The sequence below is a fragment of the Scleropages formosus genome, chromosome 17 (assembly GCF_900964775.1).
Source record: "Scleropages formosus chromosome 17, fSclFor1.1, whole genome shotgun sequence".
In the NCBI taxonomy this organism is placed as follows: Eukaryota; Metazoa; Chordata; class Actinopteri; order Osteoglossiformes; family Osteoglossidae; genus Scleropages; species Scleropages formosus.
Window position 1 is genome coordinate 15,047,651 of NC_041822.1, and position 26,716 is coordinate 15,074,366.

General features: G+C 42.6%; 1 protein-coding gene across 1 annotated transcript; it reads left to right on the forward strand.

Annotated features, from left to right (window-relative positions):
- Positions 1–3,166: 3,166 nt before the first annotated feature.
- plcxd3 (phosphatidylinositol-specific phospholipase C, X domain containing 3) lies at positions 3,167–26,402 on the forward strand. The gene is made up of 3 exons (XM_018758875.2): positions 3,167–3,591; positions 19,937–20,645; positions 22,401–26,402. Exons 1-3 carry the CDS (start codon positions 3,489–3,491, stop codon positions 22,555–22,557), a joined length of 969 nt encoding a protein of 322 aa, XP_018614391.1. The 5' UTR covers positions 3,167–3,488; the 3' UTR covers positions 22,558–26,402.
- Positions 26,403–26,716: the final 314 nt, after the last annotated feature.

Sequence of the window (26,716 nt, forward strand, 5' to 3'; positions counted from 1 at the left end):
TGTTCTCATCAATGCCCTGACATGGAAGTCAGATCTAATGTGTTTTTACCTCTGCAAGTCTGAATGCGAGAGCTGTGTCTGAGGGTTTTTGCATCTTTTCAATGACAAAATGCCCCATCCACATTAGAATTCCTCCATATTTTTGAAGTGAACCATGAAAAAAACACAAAGTATAGTTCTTTCCTTTGTCAAACAGAGCACTCTACCCTGTTTACCTTCTCATTTTGGTGTTACTCAATAAATTGGGCCACTCTTGGTTTTTTTTTTTTTTTTTTTTTTTTTTTTTTTTTTGGAGGTAGAATGTAAAGGAGTAATGAATCTCTTGAGTTAAAAGCTCCCTGATTGATATGAGAAAGTGCAGATGTAGTCTTTACTGTGTAAGCAAAGACACTGCTTTATTCCCTTGAGTCAGACTCATGCTTAGCTTCTTGCTCAGAAGTTCAGAAAAGGTGGGATTCTTTCCTGTGAGGGTTCACTGGAACATTGCTGGGGAAGTAATTCAAGGACAAGCAAGGAACCATGTGGGTCTACATGTCATGTAGATATTTGCAGGCAACATCACATCACCCATCACCTCTCCTACCATTACCTTTTTATTTTTCATGATACTTAGTAACTTAAAACAGCACTAAGAAAGGGATAAGGTGAGACGAAGGACTTGTGGGTCAGAAATTGCTGTGTAATCTGTACAAAATACAGTAAAGTGGTAAGTCACTCATGACAAGATTGCAGAAGCTGTGCTACAGTCACGCTGTCAGATTGTGTTGACTGATAGCATTTAATGCTTTACTGCTGTTTAAAATCAAATATGGACTTGAGGGCCATTTTCTTGGTAGCTTTACAGGGAGTTTATTAAACTGAAATTTTTGGCATACCCATTCAGAAGGTTGCAGATGGAATGCAATGTTTTGTGGCAACACTGTGTTGATGGGACTTCTTGCTCCCTTAACTTATTCTCCTGGAATGATGCAGTGCCATTTCTGATTTTGAGCTTGACTGATGTTGACGATTTCAGGGCTGCTGCCCTTCCCTTGGTCTTAGCAGCCAAGGCTATAAATCCGGGAGGACGGAGCAGGGAGGGGGCGGTAGCCAGTCATCATCCGTCATCACCAGCCCACAGAGCCGTCTCTGGGGAGATGGAGCCAGACTCCCGCCCAAGTGGCGGCCATCCTTTGTGTGGTGGGTGGACAGACTATTAGCGAGCTGATAGATGAAGATGATGGAAGACTACTGGGATGGTGAGGGAGTGGAAAGATCAAAGATATATGGGAAGATTCAAGATGTGCCTTTGACACATCTATTTTTTTTTTTTTTTTTTTTTTTTTTTTTTTTTTTTTTAAATATTAACATGGTGTAATGTTTCACATTTGCTGTGTCTGTGGCCTCCCTCCTTCATATGCGTTTGTAACAAACAATGTTGTGAATGCATTGTTTAGTATTCTTTCTTGACAGCTGCCCTTCCCTACCCACACGCTGTGCAAAATTTTCATGTGAAATAGAACTCTCAGTACAAATGAACCATAAACCTCTTCCTCCACATTAAGTGTATGCGTTTAAGCAGATGTGCTGTCGTGCACAAAAAGCCTTTCAGGTGAATCTAAATTGCTCTTTGTGTGTCTGTGTGTCTACTTGTTGTAGACTAGTGTCCCATCAGGTGTACCTAGCCGTATGCCCTATACTTTCTGGATGGGCTCCGGTCCACGAAAACCCTAAATTGACATGCTTTTGAAACTTCTTGTATGGATGCTGCAGAGCAAGCTGGAAATTTGATGTTCAGAATTAGCATAAAGTACATGTCCTACAGCCTTACCCATATTGGTTTGGAAGCTACGCAGTACAGGATCGTAAGGCGCTACAGCGAGTGGTGAAAGTTGCTCAAACCATCTCTGGAATGTCCTTACCATCACTGGAGAGCCTATACCAGGCCAAAATCATCAGGAGAGCCATTAACATCATCAAGGATAATAGTTATCCCCAGCACAGCGTTTTCACACCCTTCCCATCAGGCAGACGCTACAGGAGTAAAAGAGGAGTTAAAGCCAGAACTTCAAGGTTGAAAAACAGTTTTTACCCACAGGCCATCAGGCTTGTGAGCGACACCCATCTACTGCCTCTCCACCCATCACGGCAGACACAGATTACCTTCTGAACCTGAGAGGTGTCAACTACCCCATCCTTCCTACACGCACATACACATCCACAATGCCAATAACATCAGAGACCACAGACTACCTCCGCATACCTTGCACACACAAATCCACACCCCCTTCTACTGCGAATAGACCCAATCTACCTCTGCAGGACTTTGCACATGTACGTCTTCCATGTTTGCATTGCACACTGCAGACTTTATATATGTATATAACTTTGTTTCTTGGATTTTTACACTAATAGTAATTTTTGTACATTTGTGATTTATGACTTGTGTTTTTCTTTCCTTATGTCCTTTTATGTCATAGGCTGCTGAAAGGATTCATAGAGTAAGAATTTCATTGCATGGTGTAACAAACTGTTTACTGTACACATGACAATAAATTCTTGAATCTTGAACATTGAATACAAGAGCGGACAGTATATGCAGAGCCAAGCCTTATTTTAAGGTACCCAAGCTGTACTTCATAGAGAACTTGGGATCATGTTTGAACTGCTCGCCTCAAACCATAAGCTCTAGTTTTTTTAACCCCATGTGTGCTCCGGAGCCCAGCGCATGCAGTTTAGGGTAATCACGGTTACAACTATTGAATAAATTTGACATCACATTAAATATGAATGCATGGCAAGGCCTGTCCTGGGCGCTGCAGTTATTTCAACAATCGGACTATTAATAGTAGTCGCTTAAAAATAACCCACAAGGCTTCAAGGTGCTCTGCAGGCTGCCGTTCACCGTGAGACAGAACACGAGTTCAGCACCAGTGGGCTGGACAGAGACCCGCGCCAGACAGGCCGGGGAGCGCGCAGACAGCCGGCCGCGCGCCTTCTAGCGCCACCTCATTTCACACCATGAAATTGGCTAACCTTGACAGTTAAGACTTAAGGCCAACTACTCAGAGAGCATCGAAACACTGTAAAATGAACCGAGTCTGATCTTTAAATCACTCGCCGAATGATGAATTCAGTCTGGCGCCTGAATAATTTGCCTCGAATCGAACGTACAGCGAGGGAGTGATTTTATTTCCTAGTCACAAGTTATTTGTGGGCTACGTCGTGTGCGCACGCACGGGACTGACCTCGTTTAAAACCTATACGCCGGCGTTGTACATGAAAATGGTGAGAAGACGTTCGCATGTGTGCGCGCCGTCCCGGGGGCGTGGCCCCGCTCTCGTGTTCGCAGTGTAGCGTACGAACCGTAAGCCTTTGGAGCGTGTGCGCGCCGCGGGGGCGTGGCCCCGTTCTCATCCTCGCCGTGCACGGGGAGCGAGCGCCGCACGGGGCACACGGCGCGGGCGAGTCCAGGGAGGCTCGGGAACGAACGGCTGAGTGGTGGCGCGATGGCTTCGTCTCAAGGCAAACACGACGTGCGCTTCGCCGACTGGATGGCAAATTTGCCGGAAAACCTGCACAACGTCCCGCTGACCAACCTGGCCATACCCGGTGAGTGAGAGTGTGTGTGCGTGTGTGTGCGTGTGCGTGTGCGTGTGTGAGAGGGATTCTCCCTCGTCGCCACTCCGGGCTGAAACACACTTGTCAGAAGTGAAGGGGCAGACGGCGCTGTGCCGGCGGTGCGCTGCCTGCGGAGGGCGGACTGGATGGACTGCGGTGACAGCTCAGCTGCGTCCTGCTGATCAGCGCTGTGACACCCTGTGATTATCTGTTACCGAGGACTTTCGGCGTCACCCAAGTCCCATCAGCAAACGCAATTATGAATGAGTATATCATACATTTTCTATTTGCACAAATAATTATATACAGGTTGCGTCGCGGCTACTTCATCATCATGTCCAAGAGCAGTTTTCCCACGCTGACAGTCAGTGTCCCGGTCTCTCCCATTCCGCTGATAGGAATGCTCGCGATGGGCACTTTGCGCAGCTTTTTTTTTCTTTTTTCTTCAGATGAAACCAAATGACATCCCCCCTGCCCCTGGATGGAACACTTGGAAAATTGTCCTTAATGGAAAGACGTGTCTCCCGCTTTCTGTCTCTCTTTCCGTCTTCCCTTCTCCCTGCTGGTTCCCTTTGTCTCTCTCTTTCTGTCTCTGTCTCTGTCTCTTTCTGCTTGTCTCCCCTTCTCTCTGCCCGTTCGTCTGCGTCCTCGCTGTCTTTCCCTCTGTACCTCAAAGACAGGGTCACCAGCTGCGTGGCATTAAGGGACAATCATGTGGCGAGAATGGCGAGGGGCCGGTCCTTGATTACAGTCTGATTAATGTCCGTGTCACTGTCCTGACAATTTCACACCCCCAATGCTATGACTAATTAAATACTGGCGGATTTCACCCCAACCTGCAATTTATCAACTTGTTGATTCTTTGATGAAGATGAGGTAAGGAGCTCAACAATACCCGGTCTGTGGCTGAGTAAGTCTCCCTTTCTCTATATTTCCAACCCCACCCCTTTTGGAACCCGATTAGAAAATAACCAGTTAATCTGTGTTGTTGACTCCCTTACCAATCACAGACCTCTCTTCTCTATTTGGACGATCATTCGAGAGACTGTCTCCTTTATTCCCCGTTAGTTTGGGGAAGCTGTTTCTTTTGATAAAACTAGTTACCCAGGCCTGGGCTCTAAAGAACAGCATCGCTGAAGGTTTGATTTGTAACCAGCTGACATATATGCAGAGATCAATGTCCTGTAGACCCAGTAATATAGCATTTCATAAGCTTTCGTGGAACTGGTTTCCACTGGAGCTTGTCATTCGGTGTGTCAGTGGTCTTTACCGGGTTCGTATCTTTGCATACACAGTAAAGTAAAACCACATGTCAACATGACAGATATAGTCACATTACCAAGGAATGAACAACAAACAGTAAGACCACTTGTTGTGAAAATTAGTATCTGGCGCTCTGCATTTCCAGCTTTTTCTGTTTCTTAGCAGAGGAACACAAACAAGTAGACATTCAACCCTAAATAGGCTTTTAGTTGAGAAAGACATAATGTGGAAAGCCAATAACTGTAGAACACGCTATTCCAAAAGCTTGGATGCCTTCTCTCGTTAGATGAGTTTATGATGGATTCCAAATGGAACATAAACCACACAGTAGGAAAGATGGAGAAAATGAGCTAATAGCAATTGCAGTATATGCACAAAGAGATATTGTTACATCCTTTAAAATGCACAGTATATGAACAGAGGGCCTGCCAGGTCCCTGTCCAGCAAAGGTCCTTCTTTGCTGAGTTCTGAGCGTAGCTTCCTCTTTGTGGAGCTCCACAGCAAGGACCATCACCCCCATTTTGAAAATTTATATTTTTACACCAACCGATGGTCTCCTTTCCTGTATATAGTTTAATTGTTAAAAAGTTTTCTTTCCACTCTGGCAGTTCTTAAAGTTTTTTTTGGCTTTGTGGTTTGCACGAAGAATCAAGATGTTTCTCTATGATCACTTTAAAATCCGTGAAGCAAAGTGCCGCTCCATGAGTCATTAAACATTAACCTAGTTAGATCACCATTGTTAAATGATTCAAGACATAGGTTTGTTTGTTTGTTTTGCGTGCATATTTTTTTCAAAAACGATTCCAGTGAGAATGCCAATCAAGCTTTTTATCTGAGGTTGGCTCTGTGGAACATCTTTGCAAAGTTGCTCTTTAGCTGTCTCATCATTATTAGGAATTGCATAACAGCTGTGTTTAACTGAAGAGCTTCTATGACATTGCATTGTACATCAGTCATCTAAATATGTGAATATTTTCCTGAAACGGTTCTGGTTCAGTACCCTGACTCAGGGTAGGCTTGCACATGTAGAGAGTTTTCAGCTAACACATTTGATTTTAATTTGTCAAAATTACAATCAAGGCTGAGTAATAAAGGGCTCAGCTGGGAAAAATAATCATAGCCTGAGGTTTGCGAGGACTAGGGTAAGCCACGAATGCTGTATATAGTTACTGTATAACTGGCATTTAGAGAATTAAAATTTATGTTCTGTTTAAATTATTATCTTTACTCTTTTTGGGCTAAACCAAACCAAACCAAACCAAACCAGAACCGAACCAGAACCAAAAGTACGCTGGGTACACCATCTCAAACGACTATTCAGATGCAGATGTTTTCCTTAAAACTGCTATGAATGAGATAAATATACAGAAAAATGAGATTATAGAGATGAAAACAAATAATCCACAGAATGAAAATGTGTCCTGCTATGACTAGGATAAACAGCCTTGATGTTTTTGAAGCGTACCATTGCTGTTAATTATAGTGCAATATTGGTGAGTGAGCAGCCAGGCACTATTGACAAGTGCAATTTGCATTAATCTTCATTACAGGTTAATATGGAGGAGGTAAAAAGGGCATTTGTCAATACCACCTTAATGTTGACCTTTGATGTTATGTTGAATTAGTCTGCCCTTGAAATATATGAATAAAATTGGAGGCCAACAGGAGAGGTTAACTTCTTAAGGAAGAAATTGCATTACATCACCGACTGTAAGACATTCTTCTCTTCAATGGGTTATTAATAAAACTGATATACAGGAAAGCTCAGTATATTAACTGAGTTAGCTTTATTCTTTTACGTTCCGAATTTTGCCCTCATACTATGCAGCGTAAAAAGAAATAAATTAATTTCCTCTTTTGCTTCTTGTCTCTATGTGCCGTATCATGTCATGTGATCGTGCTCGATCTGCGCTATAACTAATGATTAAACAGCCAGAGATCTCAGTGTTAAAAATGAACAGCTCCTGCTCACTGTGTTCTCTGTTTGGAACATATGCTGTTATTTCCTGAAGAGATTAGAAGCTAATTGCTGCAGCTGGAGAGAGAGTTGGGCTATCGGTGCTATTAGTCCCATCGAGGCCCTTGCCTACTGTTTCCCTTTCTCCGGCTGGTGACTTGCATGTGTTCCTGGAACATATCTGAGGCTGGTTGTGGACACGGTGACAACACATGTGATTTACAGCCAGCCTCTTGAGTCTCCGAAGCTGTCTCATTTACTGGGCATGGCAGCTCTTTTTCCAGGAGAGTGCATTGCAAGGATCCTAATTCGCATCACCGTAACTGCTTGGAAAATGGCATTCTGTGCACCAGCTCGTGGGTGGTGAAGCACGATCTGTCTTTGTGCAGGAACAGATGCCGCGTGTTGCACGCTTGGGTGCCTCGTGTCGATGCCGTGTGTCAGACGCTGTCCGTCGCCCACAGAAGAAAAAGGATACCACGAGAGGGACTGCTGTTTCTAGCTATGTTGTATGTCACAGGTGATTCTGGGGATAAAAACACAGAGAATGGTCCCCCCCCCACACTTATTCCCCTTATCTGGGAAGTGTTAGCTAATCACTCTCCTCCTGGCGGACAGCTGCGTGTCATCCGTGAGAGGAGGACGACGAGGGAGAATGGACATTAGTTGTTTGGGAGTATTAAAAAGCAAACAGTCTTTGGGGACAGTGCAGTGGCATCCTTACATTTTACCTATATTAGTCTTGAATATGTGGGGGTGCGGTGGTGCAGTGGATTGGACCAGGTCCTGCTCTCTGGTGGGTCTGGGGTTTGAATCCCGTTTGGGGTGCCTTGCGATGGACTGGTGTCCCGTCCTGGGTGTATCCTCTCCCCCTCCAGCCTTATGCCTTGAGTTGCTGGGTTAGGCTCTGGTTCCCTGTGACCCTGTATGGGACAAGCAGTTCAGAAAAGTGTGTGTGTGTGTGTGTGTAGTCTTGAATGTGCTGTTAACTACTGTCCATGTCAGAGTCACAGTGGTCCAGAGGCTTTAACAGAAGTACATGGCACCAGGCTAAGTAGGGTGTGCCTTGGACAGGACACCAGCCCATCAAAGAACAGCCAGAGACACAGTCAAACACTGCAGACAATTCAGTGTCACCAGTTCACCTGAAACACGTGTCACTGGACTGCGGGAGAAAACCTACGCAAATACAAGGAGAACATACAGATTCTTCATAGACTGAGCTGGATTTTAACCTATGACCAAACGGGCCGGCACTTTGAGAGCGCAATGCTACCCGCTGCGACCCTGCGCTGTCCCTATTGTTAATGAAATACATGCATTTATATGTAGTACACTTATCTGTGAAGCCGCCTGCGCGGCTGTCTGCTGCTCTCTTCCGGCTTCAGTACCTTTTGACATAAATTACAATTGCGGGTAGTCGCTCTGGAGGGCAGAGCGGTGGCAGATTTGATTCACCTGGAGAAGTCAGTAGCAAAAACAATATCCACAAAGCAGCTGCTGCTTGTGTGGACAAATGTTTCTTTTTGTTTTTATCCTTTTCACTTTTGCATCTGCCAGTTTGCTGTAGGCTTACGCGCGGAATCCTGAACACACCAAGCTCACGGCAGCCTGGGAATGCCAGGCTGAAAGCCGAGCCAACGGTTAAAAGGACGGTTTTAAATTTGCCGATATTTTATGATGGCTTCAATGTGTCAGGGACCGGGGGCCCCTCTGTTGGAGTTTGGATGTATGCTGTTCTCTCAGGATGTCACGGTATGTTGGTGTCCCTCCAGCCTAGAAGAGTGTCAGCTGTTAGCCGGTGGGGGGAAGGTCAGTTGCAAAGCACAGTCTCTGTCTGCGTCACTCTCGAGTTTGTTTTCCCAGATCTCTTTCCCCTACTTCATCACCAGAGGCCAAATCACAGATTACCCATATTCCCTTTCTCACCACAGGAACTATGACTACACAAATTTATTCCGCTGCTCTGGCTCTGTGGCATTCTGCCACGATGATATACATCCTAGCAACCCTTCATATTATGCAATTTCAAAAATGCATAAAAAACATAATTTTACCTCTGGTAAATATTTGCTGTGCAAAATTTCTATTAGCAGAGTGATGATTCATAGTGGCAAGCATGGGAATAATCACCTTTATTAGAAATGAAAAATTAGGCGCAAAAAATGTACTATTAAAGCTATTAGAATATGAATAAAAGACCCTCTCGTTTTTTATCACAAGAAATGCTGTTTGGATGTTACTCAGAAAATAGTCCCTTGCAATAGCTGTAGACAGGCATAGAGACTGATTAAATGTTCTTTTCAGTGCTGAAATATATAATTTTGTCTTTTTTATCACAGGCCACAGATTAGAGGCTGATTTATTATGCAACTAGGTCATTGTTACCATGGACTGTGATCGTATTGTTAAATTACATGATTGCAGCTTGGGGAATTAAGTGCTGCTAGGTATGCAAAGCATAAAAAGAAGGAAAAAAAATGCAGCAAAAAGTCATCAGGATGTTTTAAAAGGTTAATGGCTCCACATTTACCAAGCAAGGAGTCTTCTCTAAAACCTCAAAAAGTGCTAGTTAGGTCATCAGATTCCTGTCCCTGTGACAACAGCTTATAAATGTTTGATTTTGTTGAAAAAGATAATTGTTTAAAACCACTAATACATCTTCACGTCGAATGTGACAGACTTCATACTATAAACGTTCGTTTGAATTTGAGGTGGAATATCCAGTAACCATTGATTATGTCCTTGTGTACAAGGCTGTGGTGGTTAGTATCAGATTGAGCTGCTGTGCAAGATAAATGGTTCTCTGTAGACACAGCAGCCATCCTGTCTAGGTACTCCTTCTGTTGACTGGGCGTTAGATTTAGGGTTAGGGTTAGGATTAGGGTTAGGGTTAGGGTCGGGATTTGGGTTAGGATCAATAGCCCTGAACACATTGAGGCTCTAATTCCTTAGTGAACAGGTACACAGATACTGTAGACTCACTGTGGATGTATGTGTGTGTGTGTGTGTGTGTGTGTGTGTGTGTGTGTGTGTGTGTGGGTATTTAATTTTTACCAGAACATACAGCACTAGTCAAAAGTTCAAGTACGCTTAAACACTAGTTTTTCATGAGCCATTCCTGTTGACAATTCTTTAAATACTTTTGCTGTCGGGAGCTGATGATTGCAACACATGACTGTTAGGACCAGCAATCTTGGACCTGAACAATGAATTTTTAGCTCCCATTGTCTTTAGCTCAATCTTGACAGTTGAAATGGTCTTTTCTGTTTTAAACATATCCACACAGGTTCCCTGTCTCTTCCGTTTCTTTGTAGATTGGGGTTTTTTCTTTTCCTCTCCTCCATCTGGCCCACTCTGTTTTAACTGTATCTATTATACCTGCCATACTGTATCATTTACAGCAACCCTATTCAGCGCAATGTCATTCTGATGAGAAGAGCACTCTATAAATAAAGTAAGGTGAATTAAATTGACAGGTTTGGTCAGGAAATGAGCTGGACTGTCTTCCCAGCTCTTCTGCAGCAGTTCCCAAATGTGATGGATACTTTTGGGTTACTTGTGGGCTACTTTGCTCTCACTCTTCTGTCCAGTTCATCCCCTGCAAGTGTTGGTCAGGTTACCCAGGTGCACTCAAACTTTTGACTGGTACTGTGCTTTCCACAGCTGAAAATTTTTGTGGTGATGGTGTTCCTGAAGACATGTACTTGTGATATTGTAGTTGTGCCCTTGAGTAAACTACTTCATTCAGGAAACGTTCACCTGTGAAATTGTTTGTCTTTCGTATTTGTTTGTGGCGCTCCAGGGGTATCTGAGGAATTTTGGTGGCTATAATGTTCTAGAGCTGAAGTTGTCTCCTCGAAAGGAATTTTCAGGAAGAGAGAAGAAGGTGTACCGTGGGCTGCTGAGAAAAGGAGGCGATTACGTGCAATTGCCCAGTGTCGCAGTCAGAAAAAAGAAACAAAGAAAAAAGTCATAGGCGCCATATAAATCATACCTATGTTCATCCATGGACCTCCTGGGCTGCGAAAGCCAACTAGCTCAGGCATCTTCCATAGACAAAGAGAGGAGATTAGCGTAGCTGAATGTGGCACAGCTAAGGTACTGCGTGAGTGCCTTTCCTGCAATCGTTGTTTTTCCCTGCGGACAACCTGTTCTTCTGGTGCCACTCGTCTGATTTATTATTAAATTGTTTTTTTGTGAGTCGTGTGCATATACCACTGGCCTGGGGTCTCTCGAGAGACAGCTGGACCAACCAATATTACACCAGAGCATGAATGTCAACAGTTTTGATACAAACATCTCATCCCAGCATACACTTTAAGCAGTGATCACATAGTATCAAAGGTCCTAGTGATGGCTTTGAGGTATGTGCATATATTAACAAAGTTATATGTTCCATGTTATAATGTTTCATGTAACATGTATTATTGCTTCCCCTCTGCAGTAATTGCAACTTCTTAGCTCAATATTTGTTTTTCTTTGTGACATTTGTTTTCACGAAGAATGAAGCAACGATGTTTATTGCATATGGCTTATGTTTTAATAACATTAAATGGTTAAATGCATTATTTCAATAATAAATGCTTAACCATTTCAATAACACAATGTTTTTAGAATCCAGTCGGTGACATTTGCATGGAAAGTAATCTCAGTTTTTTTTATACATCTTAGACCAATCAGAAATGACACCTCCATTAACTTCAATGAGATCTACTCAGTGGGAAATGTTATTTACAGTTAAAGAAGCTTTTCCATCCATCCATCCATCTTCCTCCGCTTTATCCGGGGCCGGGTCGCGGGGGCAGCAGTCCGAGCAGAGTACTCCAGACTTCCCTCTCCCCGCACACCTCCTCCAGTTCCTCTGGGGGAACCCCAAGGCGTTCCCAGGCCAGCCGGGAGACATAGTCTCTCCAACGTGTCCTGGGTCTGCCCCGAGGCCTCCTCCCAGTGGGACAAGCCCGGAACACCTCCCCAGGGAGGCGTCCAGGAGGCATCCGGAACAGATGCCCGAGCCACCTCAACTGGCTCCTCTCGATGCAGAGGAGCAGTGGCTCTACTCCGAGCTCCTCCCGGGTGACTGAGCTCCTCACCCTATCCCTAAGGGTGCGCCCAGCCACTCTGCGGAGGAAACTCATTTCTGCCGCTTGTATCCGCGATCTCATTCTTTCGGTCATGATCCAGAGTTCATGACCATAGGTGAGGGTAGGAACGTAGATCGACCGGTAAATTGAGAGCTTCGCCTTACAACTCAGCTCCCTCTTCACCACAACAGACCGGTACAATGACCGCATTACTGCAGACGCCGCACCGATCCGCCTGTCAACCTGCCGCTCCATTTTTCCCTCACTCGTGAACAAGACCCCGAGATACTTAAACTCCTCCACTTGAGGGAGCAACTCCCCCCTAACCCGGAGGGAGCAATCCACCTTTTTCCGACTGAGAACCATGGCCTCGGATTTGGAGGTGCTGATTCTCATCCCCGCCGCTTCGCACTCGGCTGCAAACCTCCCCAGTGCACGCTGCAAGTCTTGATTCGATGAAGCCAACAGGACCACATCGTCCGCAAAAAGCAGAGACGAGATCTCGCGGCCACCAAAGCAGACACCCTCCGTTCCCTGACTGCACCTAGAAATTCTGTCCATAAAGATAATGAACAGAATCGGTGACAAAGGGCAGCCCTGGCGGAGTCCAACATGCACCGGGAACAGGTCTGACTTACTGCCGGCAATGCGAACCAAGCTCCTGCTCCGGTCATACAGGGAACGAACAGCCCGTAGCAACGAGCCCCGAACCCCATAATCCCGAAGCACCCCCCACAGGATGCCACGAGGGACACGGTCGAATGCCTTCTCCAGGTCCACAAAACACATATGGACTGGTTGGGCAAACTCCCACGAACCCTCCAGCACCCTAGTGAGGGTATAGAGCTGGTCCAGTGTTCCACGGCCAGGGCGAAAACCGCATTGCTCCTCCTGGATCCGAGGTTCGACTATCGGTCGGATTCTCCTTTCCAGTACCCTGGCATAGACTTTCCCAGGGAGGCTAAGGAGTGTGATCCCCAGAAGCTTTTCTGTTATTTCTTTAAAATTGTGGCTGATTTGCATCTTTTTTTTTCCACTATGACGAAATTAATTTAACAAAAATATCCTTTAACTGTCGTTTCATTTGAACAAATAAAAACAGATTATCACTGATCAATCACAGCAGAATTGCAGTCCCAATCCTGGACATTTGCTGCCTTAACCCAACAAACACACAGATGTCAACCATCCAGGAGGTTGGATGGAGACTCAACACACTGCTACATTGCTTCATGATGTGACTGAAAATAGCTTTCACTTGTGTGTTTCAAGATTTTGTTCCAGCACAGGAGCAGAAATGTCATAACACATCTGCTGATTTGTGACATGCATTTTACTGGACAGAACATTACAGGCTGGGGTTGCAGGTTGAACTAGTATTGTGACCAAAAGGTTAAAAGTTTGATTTTCTGAAGAAATTTCTCTTGGCAAAGTTCTTAAACTAGCATTTTTTTGTGCTCACCCAGCTCTATAAATAGTGGAACACTGGAAAGTATCAAAAGTGTAAAAATGAAAAAGTTATACAAACACATATGCTAACCCAGTGAATTCATTTTTAGCATGTATCGTTTAAAATTATTCACATTCTGGATTTCCTTTAATTATTCCATAGAATTAGAAGATAAATATAATTTAAATTACTGCAAATATTTAAAATAGAAATATTGTATCATTTTTAAAGCTAATCATCCATTCAGATTGATTAACAAATCAAAGAACAGTTACTTAAATCTTTTTCATTATGAATATCATAGACTTTTTCATATACTGTGCTGTTCAGTGTTCATTAAACATTTTAGTAAGCAGAATACTGAAATATTAACATTTCTGGGCATTTGTGAATACAGCTTTTTGCCACCTGGGACCACAGGTAGTGTCCTTCAGGTTACCCCTCAAAGGAAAACTCGATGCCACTCTTTCAGTGGACTACTTCTCACCCAGCATTCATGTATAAGTAAGGTACTGGAACCTTCTGAAACTAGAGCATACAAGGTTGTCCCATCATACCGACCACTGCTGATATCGTTCCACTTAGGGAAGTGTGTCCAAGTGACTGAAAGATGCACCGGACACTGACCGATTTTCTTGCTGAATGAGATGACACACATTGGAATGATCAGTGTGGTCAATTTCAGAGCAAATGTTCAGTATTAGAATTTAGGATTGTAAGGTGATTTGTTATAAGTAGCTGAGGGGAAAGAACGCCTTTGTATTGGACAGAGACATGCTGTGAGCTGACGCCAACTGAAGAGAAGCACTGCTGATACGCTTTCGGAGGGGCAGGGAGGCCGAGTGCTAATGACCTGTGAAGGAGCAGCTTGTTAGACTTCACATTGCTCCACACGCCTCTCGGCTGCTGAGTTTTACGTCCTTCTGTTGGGGACTTAGGCTTTAATTTCACTTGCAGGCACTATGCAAGCAGTATCAATTTATTTGTCTCCTGACATCAAGTTTGAACCTGTGCAGCTCGTGATTAGCTGACCCACTACGGACCACAACCAACTGCATCAATCTGCCTTGTCAAAATGCGTTCCCCCAATAGTCAAGTGAATTCACATACAGGGCTTGTTCATTGATTCAGTACCCATTTGTTAAAATACTGTACAAATTCATATAGACATCAATGTATCTGTTCACTATTTAGTCTGACAGCTTTATTTAAAATGCAAAGACTACTATCATAAAGCAGTTTTTCATTTAAAAGTCTTGGCCAATTAAATTAAATGCCACCAGAAAGGATTTAGGATTTATTACACTTATTTGGCATTCTGCAGTGCATGCTAATGATAAGATGTGCATCATACTTAATGGACAAGCTATTATAGTGAAGTGGTTAAGGTATTGGATTTGTAACTGGTGTTTGTATCCGCCTTTGTAAATGAGAAGGAAAAGCTGCAAGCTCTGAATAAAAACTTGCTTTGTAAAATGTGTACACCTTATTGAAAGTGTGGGACATGTACTGATTGTCTCAAATTTCTTTCCTCTTACCCTGAATACTTTGCACTGACCACATACTCCAACTTATTTTTCAAACTCACACATTTTAAACATTCCTGACAGTTATCCTCCTTTGTGTGCATTTTACAAATATAACACACATCAGTGTTGAAAAGATAACTGTAAATTAGGTGCAATACAACCTAACACTGAGATCTGATGTGTTATGGATATAATTGATCTTATCCATTGCACTCATGTGTGCGATTGGTTTTTCATTGGATGCCTGTATTTAAGCACTATTTATTGTGAATAAAAACATAGGCGTAACAAGAGAGACTGGCAGAAGGTGAAGTCCCCTAGTTGTTGAACAAGGCAAACTCTTTGTAGAGATCTCCACTGAGTGATGTTGCTAATATTTCTGGCCCCCTCAATACCAAAAACTTTTGACACCACCGGAGCCATATGTATTTGCCCACCCATGTCAATGATTTATACAGAATGTACGGTTGCTTCTTCTGTGTTCCATAAAATGTATGTAACCAAGTGGCTGTATGGCGATTGTAAACTGGAAATGAATGTCTGTAGGTGTGTACTGCATCAGGATCAAATTTCTAGAAAGACACCCAGCTGAGAAAGCAGAAGTGTCCTAGACTCACTGATCTTTCATAGGCTGTCGATCGGTATTCACACCCATTTTCTTGGGGTATAGATCAAGTAATATAAAGAAAATGTTAGCAATTTTTTTTCCTCCCGTCTCGTTGTCTTTCAAGACGGCTGTATAAATTTTGTCTCAACTCAAGACACCCCCTTATAAGTGTTATAAACTTCTCTCCCTCTATAGTGATTTTATTTTGCCACAGTTGATAGGTTTCAACAGTTCTTGTTCTAAGGACAAGGATTATTCCGTTTTTCTCTTCAACACGTTCTCAGAAAGAGAAAATTAAAACAAAGACCAAGCGAGAAAAGAACGTTGCTATGGACGCATTGGAAGTTTTTGACGAAGAAGAGATTGGGGCTTTGGCCGCCCACTCCATTGCCAGTGGCAGCCGTTCACCTTCAGAGGTAGATCTGGTAGCATGGATGAAAGAGATATTATTTAGTCAAGTGATCCATCTGAGTGTTATGAATAAGCTGTCCGATCGACTGAAAGGTACGGAAGCTATGCTAAGCGCTATGGAAACTCGGCTGGATGCTGTCAGTGACAAATAAGAGAATCTCAGCACCACCGTGCTGGTATTGGAAACAAAACTCAGTAACTGAACCGACAGCTTTAAAACTTTCTTTGTCTGGTCTGAATACAGCATCTCTGAACCAGAGGAGATCAAAAGCTAAACCAGTAGCCACCCTGGAGCAGAAAGCTGAGCGGTACCAAGCGAAACCGGAGTAAGCTGATTATAAACCCACCAAAATAATTTGAAAATTGTGGGACTGCCGGGGAAGCCTGAAAGAAAGATTCCTCTTAAACGATTTCTGTAGGATGAATTATGTTCCTGGATGGGTCTGCTGGCAAATTTGTCTGCTCTTGAGACAGATTTCACTTTCCAACTCCCTGGGTGTGCTCCCGATCCGAATGCCTGTCCAAGGATCATTCTACTCTGATTTCTGCATCTATCCGACAAAGAAGACATTGAGAAGGCCACAGTGAAGAAACGCGACATCATCTTTAAAGATCCCCATGTGCGATTCTATCCCAAACTGTCAGCTGAAATAATCCGAAGGAGACACTACTTCCACGAAGTTGCGAGAACTTTAACACAACACAAAATCTATCGAGGTTTTACTTTTTCAGGCCGACTGAGATGTTGCACAAACGATCCACCTGTTTGATTGCCCGGTGTCCACTGCTGCTCTGCTGGTTCATCTGAAGGACTGAGACCAAGATTGGTTTGAACTTCTTCTCATTCTGTTCGTATAGCTCTAAGTTTCTTTCTCACTTCCTGTTTTCTCTGCACTTTACTGTCTTTTACCTTGCCTTTTTGGTTTCAGGAGAATTTATTCTCTTTGTTTTACAAGGGGAGTCTTTGGGGAGGGGCAACCAGGGGTGTCTGGTTGAGAGTTACTAGTTACGTGTCATTCCTGTCTGACTCTAATAAATAGAGTTAGTGGCTGACAGGTTCTCTAAGGGGGAATGTTGCTGTTGCTATATTTTTGTTTACAGTCTGGCTCTGGTTATTGTGTTTTGACATCTCCCTTGCTGACTTCCACTGTCTGTCTTTCTTTTCCTCTTTTCTTTCTTTATTCTTATTTAATTCTTATTTGAATTAAATAATTAATAAATAATCAATATGAAATATGAAAGATTAATATGAAATAAATAAATGTAAATGTAATTCTTATTTACTTAATTAAATTAATTAATTCAATTCTTATTAACTTAATATTGCAGTTGTGGTCTATACCCATTTCTCTTTATACATGGAGGATCTTTATAATTTGATCTGAATGACAACTTATAGGTTCGTAATCTTTTGGTCAATGGACTTTGGTGGTGGCAGTTGATCACATCTGAGAAACATTGCAATATGCTGTCCTTAATTTATACTTCGGCTTGTTTCTCAATATTAGTCCGTGTTGTTACCTTTGTCTTATGTATGCTAGTGTAACTCAATGTTGCTGTTGTAACAATTTTAAAAAATCCTGGTATATGAACACTGAATTATATTTTCTGAGATTTCTGACAACATTTCAATTTGTGCTATTTTATATACTTATAATTCTGACATTCTTTCTTAATATTTCAAACAATAAAGTCATATTTAATTTACATCATTCCACTGTTTTAATCATGCTGGTTCAGACTGAGGCTGTGAGTGTCATGTATTCACCTTTGAACATGTCAACATACTTCTCAAACTTGCAGGATATGGTTAGCAGCTTATTGTTACTCTGGTGTAGCCAGAGTCTTCTGTGTACTTTGAATTGTCCTTTTTGGAGGAAACCTTTTTTTCTACAAAACAGTTTAAATGAAAAAATAATTACCCAAAGGGATGAGCACCTTGTAGATAAATGGCAAACATCATAAGCTGCAGAAGCTGAGTATTATACATTTAAATTTCATTTTGATTTGACAAACACCAGCCTGGGCTTTGATTGTAAACCAGTTCCATGCAGATTGTAATTGAACCATCTGGATTTGATGAAGTGATCATCCATGTGTGACCTTTCAGCACTGACAGTCCTCTGAGAGGAGGACAGATGTGATGTCCTGTAATTCCATTGCAGAAAATCTTGAGCTGCTTGTTCTTTCCTGATTTTTTTTTTTTTTAAAGATGGTATCTGCAGAATTGAACAGTGGATCTCTGGGTTCAGAGAGAAAGCCTCTCAAGGGATCTGTTCTTGCTTCCCACCCAGAATGCTCTGGAATACAGGTCCATTGTTTTCAGCGTTTCCTTTGATCAGTAACATAAGCACTGCCCACCCTGAATTGATGTCCTCCTGTGTTGGAGTGGTTGTCTTTAAAAGCCTAGGCATGATTGTACTCCACTGGTTCTGTGTCTGTCCTGAGGCCCTGGACACATGCCAGGGACCACCCCCCCGGGGGGAGCAGCTGAGCAGGCTGCTCAGGGTTTGACATTGAAGCAGATCTTGAGGGTCATACTGCATACGATTACTCCCAAGGCTTACAGAGACTGACAGAGCCACAGGAAAGAGCTCTTAGCTACCGTCTGAATAAGGGAGAAACGCTGATCGCCAGTATGGTGATTTCAGCTCAAGATAAATGGAAATCTAATCAAATCTCCCCTTTGATTCACTACCCATGACCTGCCAAGGGCATATATAAGAATGTGATCATGAGTATAAGTATCTTATCAAAAGATCGATCACACTCGTGTATCACCTGCATTTAATTTTACTCAGTAACAAACAATATATTCACCACAGTCTGAGCACATACTAAGTCTACACATATCTTGTAGGATTACAAAAAAGAAATCTGTGACAAAATCCAGGTTGCAGTTTACCTGTGGTATGTATTACTTAAGTCTCAAATGATTACTTTTAATCTGCCACAGCATGAACAGTGCATAGTATATACAATATCTACCTTTTTATATATAATATACCTTTTCATATATAGCAGAATTATTATTATCAGACCTAATTTCATTCATGCACTATTCATTAATTTGTCTGTAATTAATAAACGTGCTGTGGATAAGTAAAGGCACAATTTCCAAATTTACAGATAAGTGTCATGACAATACAACTTTTCAGTTGACTGGTGATGGTAGACTGCTGTATAAGGATGTAATTATCAAATAATGTAGTTGCATATCAAACAAACATGTTATTCACTTTGAGTAGCAATATGTAAAAATGCATAATTCAGACAAAAAAAACATGTTTGTAGACAAAAAGGGTTATGCTGACATCATACATGTATATGAAGGTTAAGCCTGTGGTGAAAGCATTGCTCACAGCCTGCAGTGATCTTTTCCTTGTTCCAACTGTTTTAAACAATGATGACGAAAAATACTGACAGAAAAGAAAGCCCTTGACGATGGGCAAGGTCAGCAAGGCCATAAATGAGTAATTTGAGTCTACAAAATAGACATGAACGCCGTTTGAGAATGAAGACAGTTTGCTGGGAATGAAGACAGTGTTGACTTATTATCTGTGGCCGATGCGACAAGCGCAATGTCAAACATAAGGGTAGTGACAACAAGCAGCCATCTCCTGCTGGCCTGCATTGCCTCTGTATCACAGACAGGTGAACCTGCTTCTATTGACTGTGAAGGTCGTGACATTGACCGCTGAGTTCACGCAAACTCATTAGCGACAGGGGCACCAGTCTGTGGGCAATGTAGTGGCGAAAAATAAACTGTGATAACAGCTCATTTTTAGGTTAGAACATGAGCGAGAAGAGTCAGTTCTACTAAGGTCAAGGAGGAAATGTTGCCCCAAGTTTTGGGATTTCTTTAAATTGGATCTTATCTGTTTCCTACATATTTCATTTAATATGTGCCATACTTTAGCATATTTTTATACTGTGTATTTGTACATTGTGGTGTTGCTGGTGTTTTTTTGTACTTGCAATGTATTGGGATTCCCTCTCCTTGGATCTTGGCTAATGTACATATTTTTTCTCCAGGCTCTCATGATTCCTTCAGCTTCTATATCGATGAAGCCTCCCCTGTGGGTCCTGAGCAGCCAGAGACCGTGCAGAACTTTGTCTCCGTGTTTGGCACAGTGGCCAAGAAGCTGATGCGGAAGTGGCTGGCCACCCAGACCATGAACTTCAACAGCCAACTGGAAGCTGGTATCCGATTCTTCGACCTGCGGATCTCCACCAAGCCCCGTGACCCAGACAATGAGCTCTACTTCGCCCATGGGCTCTTCAGTGCTAAGGTCAGGGAGGGGCTGGAGCAGATCAACACCTTCCTGGCATCACATGCCAGAGAGGTGGTCTTTCTGGACTTCAACCACTTTTATGGTGTGCAAAATCTCCATCATGAGAAGCTGGTTCGTATGCTACGCGAAGTCTTTGGGGAGAAGCTCTGTCCTGCCATCTTTGCCCAGGAGGTGACGCTCCGGTACCTGTGGGAGAAGGAGCTGCAGGTCCTGGTGTTCTACCACAATCCTGTGGCCCTGGAGGTACCTTTCCTGTGGCCAGGGCAAATGATGCCCTCCCCTTGGGCCAATACCACCGACCCGGACAAGCTGATCCAGTTCCTGCAGGCCTCTGTTGCAGACCGGAGACGCAAGGGTACCTTCTTCGTCTCGCAGGTGGTTCTCACCCCCAAGGCCAGCACCGTCATGAAGGGCGTAGCCAGTGGTCTGAGGGAAACCATCACTGAGCGGTAAGGTGTCTCATGAGACTGCACCCACTCATCAACAGAAGAAAGCCAAGTAATTACTGTACTGCACATACTACCAAAGTCAATGGGATTAAACAAAACAATAGCACAGTCCAGTTGCTCGCAGGAGCCAGTTGCACATGAGTGTCTTTAAGTTGTTATGTGTTATTTCTGGTGATTGTTGTAAGAGAAGTTGGACTTTGTTCAGAGCAGAGCTCAGATTGTGAGTCATGGTGGTTTTTCGAGCAGCAGCTTGGAACTTGCCGTAGCTGTTATAGATTGCGGGGGTCTGTCGACTGCCTCCCTGCCAGAGAATTTGCTATCAGTTCATGCGTTGATTTAGCTTATTTTAGCTCATTTAAAAGTGCGGAGTACCACATGCCCCCATCGTTTCTCTCGTATTTGCAGTTTGTTACGTTCTTAAGGATAGTTTTGCCGTATTTCGGCAAATTCCAAGACTGATTTTAAACAGCACTGATTTCGTTTGTGTCAGGGGAAAAAACGGAGCAATAGCAACTCACAAATGAGTGATCCGGGGTCAGAGGAAGATGCGGTTGACAGGAGAAGACAGGGGAAAGTTGATGCCAGTGGTGAACCTGTGCTGAAGGGGTGCTCAGAGAGAAGACCTGGCTATTATTTCCTCCCCATTCAGCCTGTAAAATGCCATTTGCATCACCATCAGCCTTGCTGAGTGAGAGCGTGCACAGCCCATGACTCACCCACGCTCACCCCCCCCACCCCCAGTCGCCATGTAGACAGATGAGTGCTTGCTTGGAGGCTCGAGCTCCCCAGGGAGAAAAGAAAGGGGAGTGGGCGGTTAATTTGCTAGTTCCACATTCTTATTATCCTTAAAGGACATGCAGAGTTCTCAGAGCTAAACGTGAGCAACCGCTCGCCGAAAGTAACAAAAGAACACAGAAATAGTGCAAAAAACCTATTACAGCAAAGAGAGAGGCTTGTATTAACATTATTGTACAAATGCAGACGTTTATTCACCATAGTTTTTCAGAGAATGAACGTCAAGTGCCAGCCATCAGAGGAGAAAGTGATGCACCACCAGCTTTCAAACTGCTGCGGTTCTTTGACAACCTTTCCAGGGAGTGTCAGTGCACAGTATGCCTTGCTCAATACTCCTCCAAATGCCTTTTAGTAAAAGATGTACATATTTCAATGTACAAACACAAAATCAATACCAAGCAATCTGGCAGCATATGTAAGTGTCCAATATGATGTAGTCATAATGAATACACTTGCTCTCAGATTTTTTATTTAGCAAGTTATGTTATTTCCAGACAAAACGCTGTGGATGTTTCAGTGGCATTTGCATTTATTTTTTCCACACACACACAGTTTGAAACCACTTGTCCCGAGCAGGATCGTGGCGAACCGGAGCCTAACCCGGCAACACAGGGCACAAGGCTGGTGGGGGAGGGGACGCACCCCGGATGGGATGCCAGTTCGCTGCAAGTCACCCCCAAGCAGGACTCGAACCCCAGACCTGCCACATAGCAGGAGCCAGCCAAACCTGCTGCGCCACTGCATTTATTTTTTCATGCAGTAATATTTGGCAGCACTGGGAAAAAGGCGTGACGTGGTGAAAATTAAATAAAACTCTCGATATGGCTTGGCCCCTTTCAATAGCCTCCAGGTTAGCCATGAGGCCATTAACTAAGGGGTGAAGTCCCTCCCTGTGCAACCATAAGAACACTAGTAAGTGCAGCTGTACCTTGTACCGTCAACTGGCTCTCTCCCCGGCAGGGCTCTACCTGGGATGATGCAGTGGATCCACTCGCAGAGGCCTGGGGAGAGCGGAGTCAACATCATAACAGCCGACTTCGTAGAGCTTGGAGAATTCATCAGTACGGTCATTGCGCTCAACTACCTGCTGGATGAGGAGGCGGACAGCGCCACTTGATGGAGCCCAGGGAAGGGTGGCGGGGCCATCTGAAGACCTCGCTGTTACGTTCTAACGGGGTATGTTTTTGTGGAGGAGCTTCTGTTTCTCTGACCTTTTAGGGCTAACTGAGTTACAGTGGGTGGGAGAGGGGAACTTGTGGCTAAAGTGACTAATTCTTTTCATTGAGTTTGTAACAGAATTAAATAGAATTGTTTTATATTTTGGGGGAAAAAGGGCAAAAAGCCTTACCGTGCTGTGCTTCTCAGCTGCGTCAGTAATCGGTTTATCGTTGAGCACTTTTGCATCGTCTTTCCATTTCCGCTTTATGGCTCCGTGGCTGAAGCAAGGCAGATAAATAACCAACAGTGAACAATGTGCTTTTCAGACATGATTCTTTCCGTAAAAGTAGCATCATGCTGCAGTATAGTGTTGTAAGTCACATATGTCATAGCAGATAATGTGTACAGATACGAAAAAAAAAAAAAAAATACACAAAATAAATCCAGCAAATAACTTTCAAAATAAAACATTTTTCATTTGATTGTAATTTATACACAGAAAACTGGTTTCACTGTAAATGTGTATCTTACCACAGTGCTAACACGATTTCTTTTCTGTAACTTAATGGCTTAACAGAAGAATATTGATAGTGTTCAGAGCGCTTGAGAGCCATATTTAAAAAGTTAAATCAATTTTAAAAAGTTGTACAAATTACATACCGAAATCGAGTCTAGATTGCCCTACCATTAAAATCTATTTCCAGAGAAGAGAAGAAAGGAGGAATAGGACCTTCTCTTGTACACGAACTGCGTTATTGCCTCGTGTAGTCCGTTGCATTGCTCATTGGTGTGAAGACAACAGTTTTTTCCCCCAATAATTTTTTCAGCACTCTTCATTGATCACGTTGCCTGGAGATGCTACGGTGTACTTTTGATTGCACCCTCAAAAAAGTCACTGGGCCCAGATTCTCCCTCCTATGCTTCTCCTGTTGTCGTCTCCGATACTCCACAAATATGAGGAGAATTTTGTCCTGGGGGTTCAAAATTAGATTCTCCATTCAGCTATGTGTGCCCAGATCCTGCTGAAGCCATTAGTCTACAGACTGGAGTGTCTTTAATGCACACCTTAAATATTGCCTTGAGTTCCTCTGAATAGCTAGCAGAACATTTGAGGAACTACATTTTATAAAATTGAAAATGTGCTAAAATATCCTACACTTTTAAGCAAAGATGGAGAGCTTGAGTAATCATCCGTAAAATTAGCTCTGGCTCTCTCACACCTCTCACAATCTCCTGCAAAGTCATGGGCATTGTAGGAGCACTTCAGAATGACTGACTGCAGAGAGAACAGAAGCTGGGGAAGCTCATGATTCATGTTGCAAAATTAGTTATACAATAATTATTCCTTAAATGAATAAAAATTGTGCTAATCTACAGTGCATATTCCGTGTAATTGTATTTTTTTTTATGATTCAGTGTACTTGTTTTTTCTATTTGAAGTGTCAGTTTTTTAATGCAAGATTATTTTCTTGAAATGGGATTCGTGAGTTACATTATCTCTTCAAAAATGTGATATTTTATATCTATGATCTTTAAAATATCTAGGATGTAATCAGATGGACCCATACTCTGCAGATAAAATGCCTGGTCTATACATACACAATATATAATTATACAGCATCTCAGTGTTGAAGGGTCACAGTTAATTTTTCTGGAAACTGAACCTGTGTGTGTTTCAGTATTTATGTGAAGCAATATAATGTGCATTAACAAATGTGGAAGAGTGCACCACAGCAACTCATTAGCAGGATAGTGGGGTCATTGCCCTGGGGTGCAGGGTGGAGGCAACCCTTCCCTCTCTGCCTGTTTCTGTTTAATGCATTCAATTGCTTTGCAGTTGATCGCACTGAAAGATCTGAGATGCCGTGGATTCGTTCGCGCAAATATCTCCCCCATGTGCTCATGAATGGATGAAAAAAGCACGGCACAAGGTCTCCAAGTAGCAATCGAGAAAGAGCACACATGAGTCTGAAAATATAGTGCAGCGAAGTGTTTGAATGAAAAATCCTCTTAGTTAAACTACAATAAAATTGTACCATATATTAAAATCAAAAGGTTTACCTGTTGTAATCAAAACTCTCCACTAAGTGTTCAGTGTGTTGTAACTTGCAGTCACAGCGTCTTTGTAATTGTGAGCAAGTACCGTATATCTTCTAGAAATTATACATTGTAATAGAACTTTTGGTTTAAACAGTGTATCAGTGGGGTAGTTTTAACTAAGAGGTAGTGAAATTATCTGCAGTTCCACAAATCTCGCTTGGCATTGGCAGCTTTTGTCTTGCAGTCTTTACAGTCTTTACAATGATAATGTATCATGGATATAACTACTCGTTATGTAATGTTTGCATGCATTTTAATGTGCTCTTGCTCACAGTTACACTGAGTTACTGAGATTTTCTCAGGCCTTAAAGTATTCTTTGAATGGGATCGATCCAGTATTCATCAATTCAGCATTAACTGATTTCTCCTGACCTGTAACGCAAACATTATATCAAAGGTCAGTGAAAGCCTAAAGGAAACAATCTTTTCAAAATCAAATCAATGACCTTGTTGCCAATCACAGCCAACAAGGGCCATTCACACCTTCTGCAAGCTGGGTTATCTGGGCTAAAAAAAATACGCCGGAGATTGGAAAACACACAGAACACTTTCTTTGAATGTCTGAAGTTTTCCAGCTATTGCAGAATTCTTTATTATTTCATACATATGTAAATCAAATGTAGTGCATACTCAGATTTATTTTATAGCTTCATTACTTTAAAAGCAGTTTTTTAATAGTATTCCTCCATCATAAAGGCATAAAATCCTAAAATGTAACATATTCTGTAAGTTTATGCTGATTTATACAACAGCTGAAGCAGACACAACCCTTGAACCATGAGAAGGCATCGCTCAGTTTCACCATTATGTAGCTCCGTGTTTCAGAATGTATTCAGTATGGAATTTTGTGTTATGTAAAATGATTGATGTGGACCAAAAATGATATTGAAAATGTTTTTGTCTCTTCTGAAGCGTGATGTTCCAATAATGTTTGTAAGACTGTGTGTGTGTGTGTGTGTGTGTGTGTGTGTGTGTGTGTGTGGAGGATGTAATGAACAATAAAGATGAATCGATATCCAAAATATTTCTTAAACATCATATTATTTTATTTTTGCATTACATGAAAACCAAAGAGATAATACTCTATTCAGCTATTACATTTATTCCTGCTTTTATGTAATCAGTTTGTCAGTATTCATCTGATACAACAAACTTTGCGATGATATTACCGTAAATTATGTGAAACGCTTTAATGACTCAATTATAACAACATTCTGCTGTTTTATTCCAAGAGATTTTAGTCTTTGTTCGTTTCTGAATATGGACAAAATTCAGCTACCTTTGGTATGGTTCGGTTAACTTGTCATAAGAATTGTATAGCTAATGAATCTTTTGGAGACTATAATAAAACGGGCGCAAAGTCTGAGCAGAAAAGCTTTTAAGCAATCATTTTAAATCTTTCCATTTATCATTATAGGCAAATAGGAGAGTAGACTAGCATGAGCTGTAGGTCCTTGTTTTGCCTGTGAAATGAAGTAAGCAAATGTATCTGTAATTTCTGAGAAGACACCCTGTGCTGTAGTGGTTACGGTGTATCTGAGCTGCCTTCACTACTCTTGTAACACTTGTACCGAAAGAATTGCTTTTTTGGTTTTCAGTTCTTGAGTGCTGAATCCTGTAAATGGCTGTTAACGTAAAAACTGTAACTTGCGTGTGACAAAACTGACTTGCTGTAAGGAGGAGGTCAAATAAATAAAGACTCTGTGGCTGTATTTGAAACGTGGTAATTGTGGAGTCTTGCCGTACAAATGGGTAGACTCCTGGCTGCTTGACTGGCCCAGTGTGACGACTTCCACTCATGACATGATGGAGACCGTGTTTGTGTGCACCACCGCATGTGTCCTTGTACAGCTAAATGTCAGTGGTTCCTGGAGGGATCTTTCTATTGCAAGCACACAGTGGTCCATCAAGATGGGCTGGCCCATGCCTCGGTGAGGTCCTCTCACATCTCCCACACACGTCCCTTCGTCGGGCTCCGGGAGCAGCGATCGCGTACCTTCGCAACGTCTGCTTTTTTT